We start from the raw sequence: 23,090 nt of genomic DNA on the forward strand, positions 1-23,090 counted from the left end.
GGAGACAAGTGAAGAAGTGAAGCCAAGATAGCCTACTGACCCATTGAAAAAGAGGGAATGGCAACAGACAGGAAGAGTAGAGAGATGGAGTCAGGAAGGTTTTGCAGAAGACCTACCATCTAGCAGACGGCAGACAGGCAGTACTAGGAAATGACTAAAAGCAGAGTTTGGAATCCAACAGACCTGGATTCAAGTTACAGCTCTACTGCTTCTTGGCAAGTCACTTAAATTCTCCAAGCTCTAATCTTTGCTTCTGTAATATCTATGCAATACAGTTATGGTTTTAAAAACAAGATCCTGTATGTATAGTACTTGACATGTATGTTCATTAAACTAATTTTAAATGGAAAAAAAAAGGTAAAAGAAACTAAATAGCCATAATAAGAGAATGGCTAATTATGACACACATACAAGATTAAATAGGTACAGTCACTAAAAATCATGTTTAGGACTCACAAAAATAAAACTGTAGGGGGAAATAAAACTAATCCGGCAACACTTAAAATGGGTTATTCCAGGTAAAGCATATACAGGTGTTCACTGCACTATTTTTGCACTTCTTGAAAAGGCTGACATTTCTTAAAATATGAAATTAGTAAAAATATCAAAAGTTATGCTTAAAATGTTTTTATGCCTTAGGACAATATTTATCAAATTAAGGTGGCAAAAGAAAATTATTTTTACACCTCCAACTTTTAAATGGGAGAAAACACATTAAAAATCAAATTTCTCTGGGTAGTGGAAACATAATTTTTAACCATTTTTATTATAATCCTTTATGTTTTATAAATGTTGAAAAATGTATTAATCTTATGAAAGATAAATGAAAATAATTTTTCATCAGCTTATAGCAGTAGGGTTTTGTTTTGTTTTGTTTTGTTTTGTTTTGCTTTAGCATTTTGGTCTCCTTTAGGGGAATATATTTGTGAGAGTACATCCACAAGTAGAAATTATGCTACTTCTTTCTCTTTTTAATTTAAATGAAGTAGAACCTAATAAAAATTAAATTGTATTCTGACCTCTGAAGATGCAGTTTCAGTAGCAACTATGAAGATCCCCTGGAGAAGGAAATGACAACCCACCCCAGTATTCATGCCTGGGAAATCCCACAGACAAAGGAGCCTGGCAGCTACGGTCCATGGGGTCGCAAGAGTCAGACACGACTTAGCCACTACACAGCACAGCATTTCTGTTGTGGCTATTTCTAAAAACTATGTTTTTAAAACGAGCATCTTACAGCAGGAACGACTAGATGACAATAGTGTCAGGGCAAACAGAGAGTGGAGAAAAACTCCAAGTACTTTTCAGTTGCCAGGCCTTGGTCACTTCCATTTGGCCAGTGTCCTGCAAACAAATGCTTACCGCACAGGGCTCCCTAACAGCAGCTAATTCTGAGTGTTTATCTAACGCTTCATCTCAGTGACCATTAACAATCATTCACTGAGACAAGAATCATTATTATCTTTTCCCAGTGACTGAATTCCAATCTCAGTTTAAATCACAGCTAAGTGGTCAGAAAAGAACCCCAGGTGTGCCAGATCTCAGAGTCCACACTTTAAGTCAGGCCTATAAATTCCCAAAGAGTAGAGATTTTAGGTTTCACGGATCATACAGTCTCCGTCAAAATTACTCAAGCCTGAGTTGCAGTGCAACTACAAATAGCCTGTGAACAAAGGGTCATGGGTGTGTTTAAATAAAACTTTACTCACAAAAACTAGAGGCAGGTGGATGTGGCCCTCAGGCCTTAGTCTGCCAACTCCTGCTCTGAGTTTTCAACATTCAAACACTGTATCCAGTTCCTCTATTTGGCAAATAGGTAATGTATACTGACCACATGCCAACCACTGTTCTATGCACTGGAGATATAGTTCTGAACAGAACAAAAAGGAGCCCCTGCCTTACCAAATCTTACCTTTATGTAGAGAAGGCAGATAGTAAGTAAATAAAGAGGTATCAATATACATAACGTCAGGAAGTCATAAAAGTTATCAAGACTGATGTTTTATCATAAACTACAGAAGTTGATAAATGACCTCACTCTTAATAATTGTCCACAGTAAAACATGACAGTTGAAGTTCATTTCTTTAATAATGTGAGATGAGCTGAACTCAAAAATATTCCAACCCAATGAAACAGATTTCCACAAATTCACACACACACCTCCCTCAGAACAGGTAAAATATCAGTCCTACTTTCCTCTCCTCTGTGCTCTCCCTCTTCTATTCCAGTTACCTTAACTGACATCCTGCAAATAACGAAGTCTGATGTATCTAAAGGAAGTTTTCTTCCTGGCAGTGGGTCTTAAATTAGTACACACGAGTCCAGTTGGTTACTTGGGCCTGTGCCAGACCCGCCCTAACTATTTGTAAATCTGTTAAAACAGTAGCTACAACTTATGGCTAAATTGCTTCCTCCAACAAAAGACAGATGGCTTCAGCAAATTTTAACTTTCTCCCTCGATGAGCCACCTCACTCCTGAGCAGAGGGGTATGTTGGAAGCATCAAGTCCAGCAAAGAAATTGGCAGTCACAAGGGTGTGGGGGTGGGATGTGGGTGTAAAATCTGTAGTGGGAGCCAGAATAAAAAGAATATAAAGTAGATCAAGCCTACCAGCTTTTCCTAAGAATACACAATTTCAGATTTTGGAATTTCTGAAATTCAGGTAGAAATCCACATTTATAACCTAAACAGACAAAGCAGATAAAAATGGCTAATATTATACTAATGTGTAAATCTGAATTATTTGATCAGAAGGAAGGGCAACATTTACTAATGGTCTACTATGTGCCAGATTATATAAGGCACCTTTCCATCTATTATTGAATATTAGTCCCATTTTTCAAGGTGAGGAAACAACTAAGATGTTCAATTATTCTGTCTAAGGTCCTATAGTTAAATGGAATGCTAAAATTTGAATCAAGAATGCTGATAGGGAATGTAAAACAAAAATTATTTGCCTTACATTTCTGAGATCTTTAGAACTTTGAAAGAGGTATGAAAAGACCATTTCCAATTAGTGTTTTTTCTTTTTTTTTAAGGAAATGAAAACAGAGGGCTATATGCCCGAGACCATATAGCAAGTATTATTTTTCAGAACTGGATCCAGAAGCCAGGACCTCAGACATGATATTTGTTGCTTCTATTCCATTTTGGCTCTGAAAATGAAATAAGAAATCATGCTACGTGAGGTCTTAGGGAATTTCCCGTGATGCAAATGCATCTTTAGTGCAGGACATTGTAACACCAATGCTGGCACAACAGGGGCATTCCCATACCTTCTTCCTGGCTTTTGATTCAGCAGGATTTTTATTTTTGACCTTGAAAGCCATCACGGGGCTTCCCTGGTGGCTCAGTGGTAACAAATCCACCTGCCAATGCAGGAGACACCGGTTTGATCCCTGATCTGGGGAGATCCCACATGGTGCAGAAATACTTAGTCTATGTGCTACAACTAATAAGCCTGTACTCTAGAGCCTGGGAGTCACAACTACTGAGCCCACATGCCCTACCTACTGAAGCCCATGCACCCTAGCCTGTGCTCTGCAGCAAAAGAAGCCACCGCAATGAGAAGCCCGCACACTGCAACTAGAGAGTAGGCCCTGCTTGCTGCAACTGGAGAAAGGCCTGCACAGGAACAAAGACCCAGCACAGCCAAAATTAAATAAATAGTAAAATTATATACAAGAAAGTTCAGGGGGTTTTTTTGTACCATCTTACAGAAAAATTGAAATGAACTTAAAATAATAAATAAAACCATCCCATTCTCTCCATCAGTTCAAATCCAGAAAAAAAGAATGTTTAATATACACAAGGTCTGACATCCTTTATCCTGAATCTTTCACCTTTTCTATATAATTTAAACCCTAAATCTTGCTCTTTGGCTCTACTCTATTTACAAATAATAAGCTTCTGGTGTTGTACATCTATATAATTCCTTCTAGTACCTCCAAGTTATATTCACAATATGCAAAACTGCCAATTTTCACAGAGGTTAGTATGTATACAAGTTATTTTATACCACCAACTTTATTCATTCTCAAAATGCTCTGTAAGGTAGAGATTTCCTCTGTTTATCAATATATAAAATTTAACTGTCAATTAACTGGTCAGCTTAGGTTTAACAGTTTGATTTTCACTGAATTAATCAATCATTTCACAATGAATTTCCCCAAATGACATGATGTTTAGATTACATACACACAGGCTCAAAATACATATTAAATAATAATCTGAAAAGTAACTGTAAAGATTAAAAATCTTACATTTAAAAAATTTTATTTTTTGGCCACAAGGCATATGGGATCTTCCCTGATCAGGGATTGAACTCATGTCCCCTGTGTTGGAAGCACAGAGTCTTAACCACTGGACCACCAGGGAAGTCCCAGAATCTCCTCAGTCTTAAAGTATTTCATGAATGTACAACATATTTTAAGAGTTATTCCTGGAAAAACCCAGAAAGTTTCTAGGATAGTGTCCCTTTCTGAGACTGTTTCTTCTGGTTTCCAACATCTTCATATTCTTTAGAGTTTGTCTACCACTTTATAACTAAATGTCCTTATCTACACTCAAAATATCTAGTATCCCATTCCATTATCTTAGCTGTTTGGATTGCCCAACTGCAGTGATGCATAGTCCTAACTTCTTCCTTCTTTCAACAAGCACTTATTTTTAAGTGGACAGTGAAAAAAAAAGTGAAAGTTGCTCAGTCGTGTCCCACTCTTTGTGGCCCCATGGATATACAGTCCATGGAATTCTCCAGGACAGAATACTAGCGTGGGTAGCCATTCCCTCCTCCAGGGGATCTTCCCAACCCAGGGATTGAATGCAGGTCTCCCACACTGCAGGCAGATTCTTTACCAGCTGAGCCACCAGGGAAGCCCAAGAATACTGGAGTGGGCAGCCTATCCTTTCTCTAAGGGATCTTTGCAACCCAGGAATTGAAGCAGGGTCTCTTGCACTGCAGGTGGATTCTTTAGTGGTGAGTTACAAGGGAAGCCCTGTTTTTAAGTGGGGAGATTCCCAAAAATGTTACTTTCCCGGGTCTGTTGCGAACCTGGGTCCCAGTTCTGCATCAAGAACAGGTATTACAGGGTGGTACTAGCTACAGAAAGGACAGATGTTATCATGGAGTCAGAAAGTCAGTAGGTATTTGGGAAAGTACAGACCCAACCTTAATTCACACCATGTTGATAGCCTACACTGGATGAGTCATACATATCCACCAAACAGTTTGTACTTCAAATGAGGGTAAAATAATATTGTAAGATAACTAACTTTCTATACTCTTTTTCTTTCTTTTTTTAAGGCAGCATAATAAAATCAATAATGGAAAGCTATTCCTCCCTTTTCCTTTAGCGGTCCTTTCTGCCTAAAGCTATGCAGCTAGTTTAATTATTAAAAATATTCTTTCTGTTTTCTCCCGAGGAAAGGAATTCCATGCAGTCTCAGCACCAGGAATTGAGTTTTGCTCACTGTCCTTTCAAGCGTTAGACACAGAATCAAAAGCAGCCTTTATGGATTTGATTATAATCATTACAGGTATAAAACCTGAGGGCCCAGAGGTGAGTAACAGAAGAGCTGATAAACTTGAAAAAGCTCCAGTGTAATGAGACACTTACACAAGATACGTACTCACAGCCTACTTTAGAGCAGGTAATCTCTAAACAAGATAACTATTCTCTCACCATCTGGCAAGATGTTAAATAATTCTCTTCCTTGCTTTAAATTAAGGATATGATTAGCTCTTCAAACTACTGGTAACATGAAGCTCTTGCACACTGAGTGTAAATTAAGAATGGTACTAGGGATGTAAGTATAGAGGGGGGTCATGTATTCGTTTCCTAGAATTGCCATAGCAAAATACCACAGACATTTTCTTTACTCGTTCATCTATCCACAGACATTTAGGTTGTTTGCACAATGTGGCTATTGTGAATAATCCTGCCGTGAACACGGGAGTCCAGGGATCTCTTTGAGATCCTAATTTCTATTCCTTCAGGTCTATATCCCAAAGTGGGATTGCTAGATCGCATGGTATTATATTTTAAATTTTTTGAGGAACCTCCATACTCTTTTCCGTAGCGGCTGCACCAATTTTCATTCCCACGAATAGTGTACCAGGGACTCCTTCTTCCCATACTCTCACCAACATTTGTTATCTTTAGGGGCTTTTTAAACATATTTTTGCAGGTGTAAGGTGATATCTCATTGTGGTTTGATTTGCACTTCCCTGGTGATTAGTAACATAGAGTACCTCTTCCTATTTATTCAGTTTCTTTGCTTATTCTTAAAATGAGTTATTTGGTTTTTGTTGGTTTGGGGTTTTACTAATGAGCTGCAGGAATTCTTTATTTTGGATTACCCTTTATCATATATGTGACTTGCAAATATTTTCTCCCATTCCAGAGGTTGCTTTTTCATTGTGTTAATAGTTTCCTTTGTTGTACAAAAAGTTTTTAGTTTAATTCCACTTCTTTATTTTTCCTTTTGTTGACTGTTCCTGTTGAAAAAAATCATTGCCAAGGCCACTATCAAAAAGCTTCTCCTTTATGTTTTCCTCTTAAGAATGTTAAAGTTGCAAGTCTTATGGTGAAGTCTTTAATCCATTTTGGGTTGATTTCTGTGTATAGCTCAAAACCATGCTGTGCACAGCCACAGAAACATTTTCCGTATGGTTCAGAATTACATAAGGGTCCAATTTCATTCTTTGCATATGAATATCCTATTATCCCAACACCGGTTATAGAAAAGATAAATCTTTTCTGACTCTGCGTTTTTGGTATCCTTATCAAAGATCAGCTGATTATATATGATTAATCTCACAATAAATTTTATCTCTCAATAAAGTTTAATGATCTTCTCTTTAAAGTACTGTATTCCTTACTACAGTGATGACTAGTGACTCCTGAAAACTCCTAATATTACTGTAAATGGAGTTTTCTATTTAGTTTTACAGGTTTTCTGTTAGTATAGAAATGATAGCTTGCTAAATCTTCCAATTATTCCTAGTAATATCTGTAGCTTCTTTAGGGCAGCAGTCCCCAGCCTTGTGGCCACCAGGGACAAGTTTTGTGGACAACAATTTTTCCACAAAAAATTGTGGAAAAAGGAGAGAGTGGTTCAGGCAGTGATGAGAACCATGGGGAACAACAGATGCAGCTTTGCTTGTTCGCCCCGCCACTCACTTCCTGCTGTGTGGCCTGATTCCTACCAGGTGGTGGGCGGGTACCAGTCATGGCCTGGGGGTTGGGGACCCCTGCTTTAGGGTTTTCCCTGCAAACGATTACCTTATCTGCAAATACAGATTGCTGTTCCTCTTATTCCAATTCTTAACATTGCCAATTTCTTTTCCTTGTCATATTAAAAGTTTGAAAATCAGTTCAGGAATAGACACTTTTTAGCACAAGAATATACTAAAGTACTAAAAGAGTTTATAAATACTCTATATTTAAATTTTTCTTACATCTACCTGTCTTTATATCTGTGCCATACTTGACTTGGGATTTTTTTTCCATCTTCATAACTTCCTTCTTATTGCTATAGAGAATGTCAGCTCAGACATAAATATATTGGCTAGTAAAGCATCAAAAGAACAATGTTGTTAAGATATATAAAAATATATTTATTGTCCACTAGCCCTGTTCTTGTCCGTTATGGTAAGAATTACTTCCACTGGTCTCCGGAGGAAGTGTATTAAGAAATGCTCCATATAAAAATTATCACTTAAACAATAAACAAACAAAAAAAAAACTTTAGTCCCAAATTTGATATGGAATAAATCTGGCTTTGGTAAGATGAAACAGACTCTGGATGAGTCAGGAGAACTCTTTTCAGGTCCCTGCTATACAGCATGCATCTTAGTTTGATTGGCTACCAGGCCTCTGTGAGTAAAAGTTAGAACATCTTCTATGTTATGAGAAAGATGATTTGTGATAAAAATAATTCCTGATTAGTTAACTGCATATGGATAGGGGGAATATATCTAAAGATTCCTGATGAAGAGACATGCTTGAGGTGGAGCAGTGAGCAAGCATAAATTCCTGTTCTATTCTGAATAGACAGGCACCAAGGATGCCTTTTTTTTTTTTTTCAAAGAGACACATTAACATAATTTATTAAACTCACCATACAAAGAATATGCCATGGGAAAGAGTCTCAGAACTGGAAGGATCCATGGAAATTATCTGGTGCAACCCCCTCATTGTACAAATGGGAATGGTGTGAAGAACACCAGAACACCACGATGAACAAAGCTAGCATGGGAGCTTAGCCCCAATGCACAGAAACCACAGACTTAAGGCTTCTGGTTTTAAGCCAAGGAGAACCTAAAGAGACTTGTTTATTTTTCATTTTTCTGTGTTCTAGAGTACCACATTCTGCTGCTTAAGTCCTTCTTAAGGCTGCAGGGAGAGCCCTAAAGAAAACACAGACAAGTGGCAGGTTCATTCAGAGCCAGGATAACAAACTGATGGTGGAACACTGGGACACAGTAGGGTTAAGAGAGGGATTCAATCCCTCCTGATTGCTGTCTTCCCCCAAACAACAGACATGCCAACCCTGATGCCTCAGGGTAAATATATGCCTTCCTGAGGTTTGGAGGAGGAAGGGAAAGGCAGCAGGTAGAGAAAAGAGAGGAAAAGACTTATAACATCATTCTGAAATCGATGAGTCCATTAGAAATGCTCTTTTCCCTCTGTCAAGTAAATCCAAACACCGTAAGAGAAGACTGCAGAACTGTGGGATTAAATCAGTTGTGAGATGGAAGGAAAAACACCAATAACTTAGCAAAATAAATACCACAGAGTTTCTTCGCTGAGATCGATGTAACCCAGTGAAAACAGTTTTTAGGCTCTGAGTCAAGAAGAATGAGGTGTATCTTGCACCTCCACTTAGGGGGAAACCCTAAGAGGTTCTGGGAGTCTTCACAGCAGAGAGAAGTTGCCCATAACTGTCCGTGGCCTCACAGAACCTTTCTGCTCACAGCTACGCCTTGAAGGACATTTCCCCTCCCCCAAAGACAAGACCATCTGGTCAAAGTTGAGGTTCACTGACTCTGACCAGGCCATGACAGGTAACCCCACAGTCTGTCTGCAGGAGGCCCTGCTCCGCACGGGCTGAGGGTGGAGCAAGTAGAAAAACAGTTTGTTGCTAAGAACTGAGCTATGTTTACGGAAGGAACTCTGCTCCCCCAGGACTCCAGCTTCTAGGGCAGATCTCATCACCTCTCTCGACCTGACCCATGGAGGGCCTGCTTCTGGGGCAGCTGAACTCCAATCTACAACAGAAGGGAGGCTCTGCTACAGAGAGAAATAGTAAATACGGGAACAAGGCTACTGCCCTGGCTCCTGCAGGCAGGGTACCAGTCTCCAGAGGCCACAGTGTCCAGAGAGGTGTTAGTCCTCCGTCTGCCCAGCATACAGAACCATGAAGCCCGAGCCTGAGCACAGCCAGGGAGCAGTTGGGAGGTCAAAGTCAGGGCTGGCAGCCTCCAGGGGTGGTGGGCTCCTCCGCAGGCCAGAGGCGGCAGCAACGTCCATCTCCTTGGGCTCATATTTCCACCACTCGGATGAGAGGCATGGGCTTTGGGCTGGGGGGCTTGGATATCCTGATGCTGCCCAGGTTCTCGGTCTTGGCCCGGTTCTGGGTGCTGAAGTTGCCATGACTGATTTGTTTTTCTATCAAGTGTTCCATCCGGTCATGCATCTCTAAATTCTCGGCTTCCAGGTAGGCAATCTTCTCCTTGAGCTCCTGGATGGTGGTATCCTTGGACTGGATCACAGCTTTTGAGTTCTGGAGCTGCTCTATCATTTGCCGGACTTTCCGCTGCTGGCTCTTAAGCATGTCATCCAAGTGGTGGATCTTCTCCCGCAACCCAGCCACTTCCTTTTCCAGGTTAGCAGCCTTTTCTTGTTCTGTGCGGCAGTCAGCGTTCTTACTCCGAAGTTCCTCCAGGGCTGTCTCCCCTTCCCTGACCTTCACCAGTAAGGCCTGATACTCCGTCTCCATGCCCAGCAAGCGCCTCTGCAGCTCCCCGACTTCTGCTTCCTTCTGCTCCACTCTGTCCTCTGCTCTCTGTAGGGCCACCTGACTCTGTTTGGCTTCTCTCTGGTACTGGCTGAGTGTGACCTTAAAAGCCGAACAGTCTGACTGGTGCTGCCGCTCAGCTTCCTGCAGCTTGACAAGCAAGTCCTGAACCGTCTTCCTCAAGCTCTCAACATCTTCATTTATATAGGTGTCCACCTCGGGTGGGCTGCTATACGTGGTCAGGGGACCTTCACTAAGGCCATTTGGCTTTTCTAGCACCACCTGTATCTCCTGTTTATGGACAGAATCTCCTGGATCTCTGTCAAGCTTGCTACTTATATCCTCCCGGAGCTTCTGCAAGCAGTCCCTGGCCTCCTGGATATACTGGACCTCACTCTTCAGCTGGTTAATATTCTTCTCATGGATCATCTTGTCTCCAGACCTCCCCTTCAAGTACACCTTAATGATCTCTTCGTGTCCATCATTGGACTCCACCAGTTCTGAGGCCAGAGAATGACTAGTTGGGCGGCTGGACACCATGGCATAGGTCTTCCTGCCCGCCGCAGACTGCTCCTCCGGGTGCACGTCCACCAATGTACACCAGTTACACGTCCCGTTCATCTTCTCCTGCGGGGGTCGCAGCACAAAGCCCCCAAGGATGCCTTTTGATAGGAGGTTCAGCTGAAACTAAAACTGTATTGGTCAATTAATTTGTTTTCCGTTGCTGTGAAACAAATCACCACCAACAGCAAGTTTAAAATAATGTCCATCCATTATTTCCTAGTTCTATAGGTCTTCCTGGTGGCTCAGATGGTAAAGGGTCTGCCTGCAATGCAGGAGACCTGGCATGATCCATGGGTTGGGAAGATCGCCTAGAGGAGGGCATGGCAACCCACTCCAGTATTCTTGCCTGGAGAATCCCTATGGACGGAGGAGCCTGGCGGGCTACAGCCCATAGGGTCGCAAAGAGTTGGACACGACTGAGTGATTAAGCATAGCACAGTTCTATAGGTCAGCAAGTCTAGGTATGGCATAATTGGGGTTCTCTGGTCAGTGACATAAGAATGTAATCAAGATACTGACTGGACTGTGTTCTCATATGAAGCTCAGAGTCCTCTTCCAAGCTCCTTGGTTGTTAAAGTAATTCAATTCTCTGTAGTTGTATGATTAAGATCTCCTTTTTCTTGTGAGTTAGCAATCATGGGCTGTTCTCAGATTTTTACCATGTGGCCCTCTCATACCAGAGCAGTTTGTTCCTTCAAGCCTGGGAGTTTTCATCTCATACTTTGAATCTCTCCAACTTCAAGAAGCACCCAATCTCTTTTAAGGGCTGACTTGATTAGGTCGAGCTCATATGGTTAATCTCTGTAAAGTCAACTGATTACTAACCTAATCACAAAGCTATACCTCATCACATTCAGATTCTGCCCACACTCAAGAAGAGAGGATTATACAAGGCATGTCTACCAGGGAGCAGGACTCTAAGAGGTCCTCTTAGAATTCTGTCTGCAACAGAGGGTATTGCTACCTCTTTTCCTGGTCTCTTCCCAATCTTGATCCTGAATGTTTGTCAGTCTAACAGTGAGAAGAGACAAGGAAGAACTCACAGAAAACCTTACCAGGGACAGCAATTGCACTTGCCAGCGCTATTCCTTAGTTGACATTATAGCCAGAGGACTCTCTGCAAAATGAAGATTCAATTAATCTCTTCGTTTTATCTACAGATGCTCTGAAGTGATGTTTCTTTAATCCAAATAGAAGGAAGAATCCTAAAAGAGGATCTGCCACATAGATGAAATAGCTTTTAAAGTCTGAAAACTCCACTCCAGGACTACAGCTCTGTAACACTCTTGATCTTGACCATGTAAGTCCTGGTCCTTTGTGGGGAGTTAAAAGACTAACAGATCTTGTTCTTCTACCAGAGGCCAGTATATCTCAGCAATTTGTTCTTTGTTCAAATCACATATAAGCTTTAAGGTCAAGTCTGTGGTCACCGAGGGACAGTACAGTTCCTCTTTGGGAAAGAGATCTGTAGCCTTTTAGAGAAGCCTCAATTGCATCTTTATGAAATAACCAGATCCTCACCTCGAACTAACTGGATGGCTATATCTCCACCTGGATATAACTGGATAACCCCATCAGTCTTTCAAAGATTTTTGTAATTTTCCTTTCGATGTTATCTAGAAACAGTTTATACTGGTCAAGACATCATTGCAGTTATGTAAACTATACAAAAGGCAGAGACATCAAAATATATTTAGCCGTGTTGTCTACTGAGCTGATCAGGTAGGGACGTGCAGAGTGTGCATACACATGTGTGTGTACATATATGTATATGTTTTATAGACAGAAAACTTTCTGTCCATTTTATTACATAGTCCTTTTGATTGCTTTACATATGACTAAGCTATTTCTGCAGAAACAAAAAGAAATTATGGGATCTTTAAAAACATCAAATCAAGCACAGGACAGATACAAGGACAAGCTAGGTATAATAACAATCTGAACAAGAGCACTTATGAACCTTTTTAATACTTTAGCAACCACAGCATATTCCAGTTGACCTAAATTAAAAGTTTTTTTAATATACTCCTTTGAGCTGTAGACATCCCAAGGGCTCACTCTTAATGGTGATGGGTAAGTTAGAGAGCTCAACTCAGGGCCTCATATTATACTTTTACCCAGAGCAGTTCCATTGTAGTTTTTTAAGAAGCTATGTATTGAGTAGAGTGTACTTTGTAAAGGCCCATATGGGAAAAGAATTTTTAAAAAGGGTGGATCTATGATTCATTTTGCTGTACACCAGGAACTAACACAACACTGTAAATCAACTATACTCCAATAACAATTTTTTAAAAAAGAAGCAGCTATGTAAAGTAATTTAGAAGAGAAAGGGAAAATTCCACTTCCAAAAAAAGCATTTGAAAGTTACAGGCATGAATAAGCTTTGTAGTCCTTTTAATGGCAGAAAGTTTATTTTTTTAAATATAAATTTATTTATTTTAATTGGAGGTTAATTACTTTACAATATTGTATTGGTTTTGCCATACATCAACATGAATCTGCCACAGGTATACACGTGTTCCCCATCCTGAACCCCCCTCCCTCCTCCCTCCCCGTACCATCCCTCTGGGTGGTCTCAGTGCACCAGCCCCAAGCATCCAGAAAGTTTAAAATTATGACTAGCCCTTATAAAGTTAACAGTTAACGGTCATGGCTAAATAAAACTTATCACCTGCTTTGGAGACCAAAAGGATACTTTTTAACACATCCAATAATAATCCAATGAATGGACCACAGAATTTTAAGATAATTCATCAAGAAAGCTCTTTATAATTCTAACATCATTCTATGAATCTATGTGGTATAAATTAAACATGCAAAACGTACAAAGTCATTTTAAAAACTTCAAAATAATAAAAGCATAATATGCAAGCATTTTAAAATAACAATTATAGAAATAAAACCTCAGGTTATATCTATAGTACTGGACAGTATGAACATTACACAGAAAAAAACACCCTCTCTCACCTTCCCTGTGATATGCTGACACTCATATCTCAAAAACAAAACCAGAGGAGGGGAGATAGGTGATGGAAGGTTAAAGGGAAGAATGGGAGCACCCTGTAGGGCTCCTGAGCCGGAATCCTTTCCTTCTCCCCTATTTCTTGTTTGTAAGAAATAGACTGTGGCCTCCTTGAACTACCCCAAGTTCCACAGGGCAGATTCGAACAGTCACTAATCAGGAAAGGAAGGGATAGAGACAAGAGAGGAACAGCCAAGAAACAATAGTGCAGCCTTGGGACTGCACTCAAAAGATACACATAAACTCTTCAGAGAACCAAAACCCCCAGCAAATGGAGGATGCCAGCATTCTGCATTCCAGAATTAAGGAACCAGAAATACTTAGCAGATTACCTGAGATCAGACTGAAGAAATGCAGTCCTATGCACACACACCCTGATCTCAGTAACCCCACCCTTGAACCAATCGCTATTAAACTCCTCACCAAATCCTTCTGATGGCAGGAACCCACTGTGCCCTGCTTTGCCTGCAAAGCAATAATGCTATTTTCTGCTTCACCCCAAACTCTGTCTCTGAGGTTCAATTTGGCACCAGTACCGAGGCCAACCTTTCAACATCAGTTTCATCCACTATCCAGAGATACAGGTATTCAAAACAAGTTATAAAAAGGCAAAATTCCTACTATTTTCACAAATCTATGTTTGAAATCTATGGGCACACCTACTCAAATCCCTGGGTCATGCCTGCTTGAAAGGTATGGGCTTACCTGCTCAATTCCTGGGCCAAGAACATTCCCTGGAGGAGGAAATGGCAATAAGCTCCATTATTCTTGCCTGGGAAATCCCATGGACAGAGGAGCCTGGTAGGCTGCAATCCTTGGGGTCACAAAGGGTCTGACATGTCTCAGTACACCTGCTCAAAAGCTCAGTTAATGAATAACTATAGAACTTAATGCAAGTAATGAACTGGCTCAGGTTTTTTTTAGGGTTGGTGAGAAATGTATAGACTTCTAAAAGTACTGATTGAGGTACATCTTAAAATCCAAGACTATATATACATATATTAATATAGTCAAGTAACAATTACTCAGTTATATCCAACTCTTTTTGATTGCATGGACTGTGGCCCTCCAGGCTCCTCTGTCCATGGGATTCTCCAGGCAAGAATACTGGAGTGGGTTGCCATTCCCTCCTCCAGGGGACCTTCCAGACCCAGGGATCAAATCTGTATCTCTAACATCTTCTGCACTGGCAGGTAAGTTCTTTACCACTAGCATCACCTGAAAAGCCCCAGTAGGATATATTCAGTCATTTTGAAAAAAAAACAAAAAACAAAAAACAGTGTTAGGTTATTTTGTTTATATGCTCTAGATTAACACTATTCAATAGAATTCTTGTTGACGATTTAAATGTTCTGTATCTCTCCTGTTCAGTTGGGCACCACTCACCACAGGCTCCAGTTGAGCATGTGAAATGTAGCAAGTGCCATTAAGAAACTCAAGTTTTAGCTTTATTTCATTTAAATTAATATAAATTCAAAGAACCTCATTTTATGACAGTGGCCACCCATTGGAAGTACTGTCCTATAAAACACCTACCCTCTCATTTCTTTTATGAACAGCTTTATCTTTCTCTTACAACCCTTTTCAAGGTCATCTCAGAGCCCCACAGGCAGAGGTATCTTTACCCTGCATTGTGCCTCCATGGAATTTTCTGCATTTCTTTATTTTAGAACTTATCCACAGAATAGAAATTGTGCAGGTGCAAACTTGCCCTGCTAAACTATTGTCTGCATAACAGTAAGACAATGTTTCACTCCTCTCAGAATCCAGAGAGGGCCTGATATGCAGTAGGCTTTCGATATATTTTTTGAAATGAATGAAAGAAAAGAAGCTATAAGCAGCTGATTGAACAAAGAAGTTCTAAATGAACATTTAATATGTGTGGAAAAATATCCTTTGCCTGCCATTGTATTTTCTTACTCGCATTCATAAAAACCATTTATGCCTTAGCAGAATCCTAGCTCCGAAGTACAGAGAGAGTTTCTGCTTAAGTCATTTCAAGGCTTTTGGATCCAATAAGTCTTATGGGCACCACTGTGGTTTACAGCGGCAACTCATCTGCTTGCTCACCCTCAAACTGAGATGGTTGGTAAAGAGGCATCAGAACAAAGAGCTTCCCTGTATCCCAATGTGAAAACAACACAAGACGCAGTACACTTACCGTCACCAACATCAAAGTCCTTGAAAGCCAGCTCTGAACCTGAGTCATCAAGAAGGATTTCGCCATTCAGTGTGAACATCATGGTGTGTTCTGTCATGTCAACCATGCACCCCACGACATCGCCAGCTTGCCAGGAGCGCCCATAGTGTTCATTGCCCTGGTGCCACCGCTGGGCCTGGAGACAGAAGAGTCACTGTCACAGCAACAGCCAGAACGGCACCCGCCCACCGCGACTGGCACGATCCACAGCAGCCCTTGTGTTAACGTAGCGGGGGGTAGGAATGCAGTCAGCCCATCTGTCTACAGCAACTCGCTAAGGGATGTGGAGGTACCCAGGGATTCTGAACCCTTGACATTAACATCATATGTCATTGAACGTTGAGAAAAACTCAAATGCTACTTCATGATTTGAGTCTATTCTTTTAAAAACTCGAACCCTATATATATCCCTTCTGTTAAAAGAAAAACTGTGTCTTTAGAAATTTATTTTTCTACTACAGTGAACACTTCCCCAGGATACGAGTTGTTTTTCTCCACTCCCCCAAATACAGAGAATTAGGAACAGAGAATCAGCTGGGAACTGGTCCCTGAAAATGACATTCTAATTGTCAACTCTTTCAAAATAAAATTCCATTTCTTGGAACCAGTGGCACTCACATTTTAGCAAAATAGAAAACTAGAAGCATTTTAGTAGAGAAAGGGTTTGAATCAAACTTAAATATATTCTTTAGATATTTACTGAAATAATAAGCCGAAAATCATGTATATATATATGTCAACACTGCTTTATCTATAACACAGGTGAAATCTCATAAATACATTTGAAACATAGTCTTGATAAATGTGACCTTTGAATCTGTAAGTATATTACAAAGATTTACAGATACAAAATTACAGTATTTTATCAGTAAATCTTTTTAATTTTCCCCTAATGTATCATCTTCATTGTAAACTGATATATAACAGAATATACTCACCAATGCAAAACAATGATTTTTCTAAAGTATAATACACTGTACTTTTTAAAAATTTATTTAACCAAATTAGGTACCAAAAGGTGTTAAATTTTTCTATCTATCTGATATAGAAAATAGGACTCAAGAAATGTAACATTTCAGAACAAAGTGGGTCAGTTGCCCTAGAAGACACAATACTGATTTCTAGTACAAAAAGGCTTTCCTAGACACACACCTGGCTACCCAAATGTCAAATATCTTCATAATTGCTGATTTATTTTAATTTTTTTTCTTTAATTAGGAAAAAAGCTCCCTCCAAAGGAATATAAATTTACTGAAAAAAATTAGCAAATTAAAATAAGATAAAAGAATAAAATATCAATAACTTTATCAACCAAAACTATTACTATTCTAGTGTGGTTATGTTCATATCTAAATATTTTTAATTTTAAAATATTTTATATAGAAAAAGTAAACTTTCAATGTTCATATAATGTACAAATAAACAATGTACCAAAGAAGAAGAAACTTACCAGCTTTCATCAAACTGAAAAAATTAAAATTACTCATAACACTGAAGATGGAAACTTTTGGTGATTATAAACAACAAACAGCATTACTGTGGCTATTAAATGTTTATATCTATCATTACTTATTGCTTGAGGATAATGGACTTGTTATGTCAAATGGATATATTTTGCATTAGCATATAGAGTTTTAATGCTTTTGATAGATGAGGATGATTCACCCTTTTTATATGATAGAGAATATTTTACTTCTTAAACTTTGAATAGTCTTGAATTTTCACAGGGTGAAGGGTCTCAAAATGTCTCAAAATGTTTTGAGACTACAGACAGAAGTTCTCTTAGAAACTATATTCTGAGTTTAGGTTCAGGAAAGCACAGTATTAATATTACGTGTGTGTGTGCTCAGTTGGTGTTCGACACTTTGTGACCCCAAGTACTGTAGTCTGCCAGGCTCCTCTGTCCATGGGATTTCCCAGCCAATGATACAGGAGAGGGTCCCCATTTCCTCCTCCAGGGGATCTTCCCGACCCAGGGATTGAACCCACATCTCCTGCATTGGCAGGCAGATTCTTTACCGCAGAGCCACCTGGGAAGCTGCACCATCAAAAGGAAAACGAGTGGAGATGCAGGGAGGCAGTGTGGAGCTCACAGCATGTGGATGCTTTAGTCCACAGTAGCCTACAAAGACAGGAACCTACAAACTCCAGCGTCTGGCACCCAGCAAAGCGCACTCACCTTGAAGCCATCAAAAGCAAAGGCACGTTCATCTGAGCCAAGCTCCTGATCAGGTTGACACCCTGGCCTGCTCCAGCCAACTCGCATGTCTCCAGAAGTGACCGCCTCGAATTCAAAATACCACCGTCCAGCCTTCACAGCATACGTTTTCTCAGCTCGGAAGATGCGGAACCTCTCTCCTGTGCCACTGCACACTTCAGCTCTGGCAGCTGTGAATGTAAAGGGGTTCTGGTGATCACTGGATGGGAGATTGAAAGAGGAGGACAGATACCACGTAACCTACAGGAACAACGCTAAGGACACCTTCTCATCTTGATTCACATGTAACAGAGTGTTTTCATATCAGATGGAACCAGCTGGGTCAAGTGCAAAGTACACGAAAGGCCTGCATTTGGAGGCGCTGGTGGTTAAATGTCACTAACTCTGTAAGAGCAGATGATGTTAAGATTTTTTTTTTTCATTTGGAAAAAAGTTTACCAAACACTTGGTGGTTTGGTAATGGAAAGCAAAATGGTAGTGGAAAATGAGATGCACTTAAGGGCATGAATGGGAAGAAGACAATAAAAGAGGTGGGCATGGTGGGAGAAGAGGAGGCTGGAAGGAATGAGGAGAGTAACACTGCCATATATACACACTACTATGTGTAAAACTGGCAGCTAGTGGGAAGCTGCTGTATCGCGCAAGGAGGTCAGCACAATTCTCTGCGATGACCTAGGGGGTGGGACGGGGGTGTCATATGTAAACATATAGCTTACTGGCTTCATTGTTCAGCATAACTAACCCAACATTGAAAAGCAATTATACTCCGATTAAAAAAGAAAGAAAGAAATAGACATGGGTTGGAGAAAAGAGGGAAGAATCAGCCAGGAAGTGAGGAGGAAAGAGAAAACAACAAGAAAGAGATCAACATTCACAGAGAATGGTAACCATTGATAGATTTCACAGACAGGATGGCTAAGTGCATTAAGTCTTCCTCTAATCTACACCCTCACTGTAATGTGCTACACATACCGAAGCTGCGTTTAAGAGATTTGAGGAAACAACAAAAGGGTCAAGTCCAACATCAGGATTAGTGCTGTGTGAAGGGAAAAAAACATCTGTAGGAAATGAGATGTACATGAGATGGATGTGCCAGTGAAAACTTCAGACCAGGGAACCTGGAGCCAGGATAACTTTAAGATCGTCACCCTCTAGGAATTCACAGTGCATGGGGAGACCAGTCCTCTGAACAGATATCAAAGGGTATGGTCAGCTCTGTGAAGATCAGGGTTAAATACAGAGGAGGGAATTTAAGTGACTTGACCTACATCTCACAACTAACAAATGGCAGAATCTGGGAGCTGCCAAATGCTACAGACTGTGTTCTTTCCACTCTGCCTCCAGCAGCTGACATGGAGTTAGTACTGATACCAGCTACATATTAGTTCTCATCTGTTCTCAAGTTAGGAAAGACCTTATAACTAATAAAAGTTTAATAAGAACTTAACTATTGATATGGCTAAATAAACAAAAACACTCAAGATAAGCTCTAAAGGTTGCCAATTAATACACAGTTAGATCATCTTTAACAATTTAAGATTAGATTGAAGAAAAGAATAATGGACTAAAGAAGTTCTAGCCCATAGTAGGGGCTGGTTTAAAGAAAGGATCAGTTATTGCTTTTTGCTGATTATATGATTATAGGGCATATAGAGGAACTATATCTAATAAACCTTTCCAAAACTGTGTTAAATTTCTGAATAAACAATATTTTGTTTTTCCCCTCACCTACATACACACACATGCTCACAGCTAACAGCCTAGTCTGCACCAGGCAAATCTCCTGTATCCAACAGTGAAGCCTCAAAAGTCACACACTTGTATCATGCAAGACACTCAAATATCTTCCTGAAAAAATAGATGCATTCAGGTCAGTCGCTCAGTCGTGTCCAACTCTTTGAGACCCCATGGACTGCAGCATGTCAGACCTCCCTGTCCATCACCAAATCCTGGAGTTTACCCAAACTCATGTCCATTGAGTCGGTGATACCATCCAGCCATCTCATCCTCTGTCGTCCCCTTCTCCTCCTGCCCTCAATCTTTCCCAGAGTCATGGTCTTTTCAAATGAGTCAGCTCTTTGCATCAGGTGGCCAAAGGATTGGAGTTTCAGCTTCAACGTCAGTCCTTCCAATGAATATTCAGGACTGATTTGCTTTAGAAAGGACTAGTTGGATCTTCCTGAAGTCCAAGGGATTCTCAATAGTCTTCTCCAATACCACAGTTCAAAAGCATCAATTCTTCTGCACTCACCTTTCTTTATAGTCCAACTCTCACATCCATACATGATTACTGGAAAAACCATAGCTTTGAGTTTAAAAATGAGGCATTTATACTACTCTATAGAGCAGACAGCATGTACAACCTTCTCTGAAAAGAAAAGGTTTGCTTTTGATACATTCAAGTTAGGAGTGGAAAGGGACTTGAATGAGAAAAACCTTCACCTTTACCTTCTCGGTGAAAGGTAAAAATTTCTCACATCTATTATTTAAAAACTGAATGATTTTTGAAAGATTGAATAGCAAACTACTTTTCAAGGACAAGAAAATTTACTATTCAGAAGGTAATTCTAAATGTCATGGTACTAAAAAAAAAAAAATAGGAAACGACACATTTCCAGTCAGTGTCTCCCCCAAAACAGAACACTGATCATTGTTTCTTTAAGTCATGCTTGTAATCTTCCTGAAATGCATCACAGAGGTACAGAATATGATCAAGGAACTACATGAACCTTGGGAGATCACGTGTCAGGAAAATAAAATGCCCTCACATATTTATCCTTATTTTTAGTGATGCTGACATTTGTAAATACAATCATACTTATTACATTCTCATGTGGACTAACAGATTAAATTCCCAATTTCCTAAGTATGGAATATTCCATTTTTTAGAAATCTAAATTACTGAAAAATTCATGGGTTCTTTTTCCTATTTTAAGTTTCCAGGATATCAGACTCCACAAAATGCAAAATGTGCTCAAAGAGCCAAATAAATTTTAATATTAGTTTAAGTCCAAATACAGTGGGAAATCTGATATAGAAATATAACCACTACATAATTTCCTTAAAATCCTACTACAAATTTCTCTTGATATTAAGATTCATCATTAATCTTCTCTACTAATAAAGGTAATAAAATAGGGGGACTATAAAGAAGATCTGGGTCAGTAAGAGGCAATGATGAAGACTTTGTTCATCCTGGCATTTTTCTCCTTGACCTCAAGCTGCTGTACTATTCTTTTTCTTATTGAAGTATAGTTGATGTACAACACTGTATATATGTACAACAGTGATTCACAATTTTAAAGGTTATACCCCAATTATAATTATAAAAAATAGGCTCTATTCCCTGTGTTGTACAATGTATCATTGTACTTTATTTGATATATAGTAGTTTGTACCTCTTAATCACCTACCCCTACACCTTGCTCCTCCCGCCTTCTCTCTCTCCACTAGTAACTACTACTTTCCCCTCTACTTCTGTGAGCATATTTCTTTTTTTTTAAATATATTCACTACTTTCTTTTATTTTTTCAGATTCCAGGCATTTGTTGTGGTTCAGTTGCTAAATTATGTTCGACTCTCTGTGACCCCATGGACTGTGTATAGTACGCCAGGCTCCTTTGTCCTCCGTATCTCCAGAGTTTGCTCAGAATCATGTCTATTGAATTTGTGATACAACATCATCTAAGCATTTCATCCTCTGCTGTCCCTTTGTCCTTCTACCTTCAATCTCTCCCAGCATCAGAGTCTTTTCCAGTGACCCAACTGTTTGCATCAGGTGGCCAAAGTATCGGAACTTCAGCTTTAGCAACAGTCCTTCTAATGAACAGTTAGGGCTGATTTCCTTTAGGATGGACTGGTTGGATCTCCAGCAACACAGTTCGAACACATCAATTCTTTGGCACTCATCTTTCTTTATGGTCCAACTCTCACGTTAACACATGACTATTGGAAAAATTAAGCAGAGACATTACTTTGCCGACTAAAGTCCATCTAGTCAAGGCTATGGTTTTTCCTGTGGTCATGTATGGATGTGAGAGTTGGACTGTGAAGAAGGCTGAGCACCGAAGAACTGATGCTTTTGAACTGTGGTGTTGGAGAAGACTCTTGAGAGTCCCTTGGACTGCAAGGAGATCCAACCAGTCCATTCTGAAGGAGATCAACCCTGGGATTTCTTTGGAAGGAATGATGCTAAAGCTGAAACTCCAGTACTTTGGCCACCTCATGCGAAGAGTTGAGTCATTGGAAAAGACTCTGATGCTGGGAGGGATTGGGGGCAGGAGGAGAAGGGGACGACAGAGGATGAGGTGGCTGGATGGCATCACTGACTCGATGGACATGAGTCTGAGTGAACTCCAGGAGTTGGTGATGGACAAGGAAGCCTGGCGTGCTGCAATTCATGGGGTCGCAAATAGTCAAACACGACTGAGCGACTGAACTGAACTGAACTGGAAAAATCATAGCTTTGACTTTCTGAACTTCTGTTGTCAAAGTGACATCTCTGCTTTTTAATATGTTGTCCAGGTTTGTCACAGACATCCAAGAAGCAAGTGTCTTTTAATTTCATGGCTGTAGTCACTGTCCACAGAGATTCTGTAGCCCAACAAAATAAAGTCTGTCACTGCTTCCACTTTTCTACTTGCCATAAAGTGATGGGACCAGATGCCATGATCTTAGTTTTTTGAATGCTGAGTTTTAAGCCAGTTTTTTCACTCTCCTATTCCACCCTCATCAAGAAGCTCTTTAGTTCTTCTTCACTTTCTGCCGTAAGAGTGGTGTCATCTGCATATCTGAGGTTATTGATATTTCTCCTTGCAATCTTGATTCCGGCTTGTGATTCATCCAGCCTGGCATTTTGCATGATGTACACTGCATAGAAGTTAAATAAGCAGGGTGACAATTTACACCCTTGTTGTACTCCCTCCCCAGTGTGGAACCAGTCTGTTGTTCCATGTCCAGTTCTCACTGTTGCTTCTTGACCCACAGAGAGGTTTCTCAGGAGACAAGTAAGGCACTCTGTTACTCACATTTCTTTAAGAGTTTTTCACAATTCATTGCAATC

The 23,090-nt window shown here is 40.1% G+C and overlaps 2 protein-coding genes across 2 annotated transcripts in view; both read right to left on the reverse strand.

The window, feature by feature from the left end:
- LOC120860476 (ryanodine receptor 2-like) overlaps positions 1 to 23,090 on the reverse strand; it is an 804,098-nt gene that overhangs the window by 271,401 nt on the left and 509,607 nt on the right. Inside the window, exons 28-29 of the mRNA XM_040236295.1 lie at positions 17,990 to 18,198; positions 15,772 to 15,946 (exon numbers count right to left, since the gene is read on the reverse strand). Coding sequence (XP_040092229.1) covers positions 15,772 to 15,946; positions 17,990 to 18,198 — 384 coding nt within the window. The remainder of the gene's footprint in view (positions 1 to 15,771; positions 15,947 to 17,989; positions 18,199 to 23,090) is intronic.
- On the reverse strand, positions 9,467 to 10,672 carry LOC120860475 (tuftelin-like). The gene has a single exon (XM_040236294.1). The coding sequence runs from the start codon at positions 10,643 to 10,645 to the stop codon at positions 9,548 to 9,550; it is 1,098 nt and encodes a 365-aa protein (XP_040092228.1). The 5' UTR covers positions 10,646 to 10,672; the 3' UTR covers positions 9,467 to 9,547.

This window comes from Oryx dammah, unplaced genomic scaffold (genome assembly GCF_014754425.2).
Source record: "Oryx dammah isolate SB20612 unplaced genomic scaffold, SCBI_Odam_1.1 HiC_scaffold_11077, whole genome shotgun sequence".
NCBI classification, from domain to species: Eukaryota; Metazoa; Chordata; class Mammalia; order Artiodactyla; family Bovidae; genus Oryx; species Oryx dammah.

Bases quoted from the DNA above. Each gene is read 5' to 3' on its own strand.
- LOC120860475 (XM_040236294.1), bottom strand. From the start codon at position 10,645: ATGAACGGGACGTGTAACTGGTGTACATTGGTGGACGTGCACCCGGAG.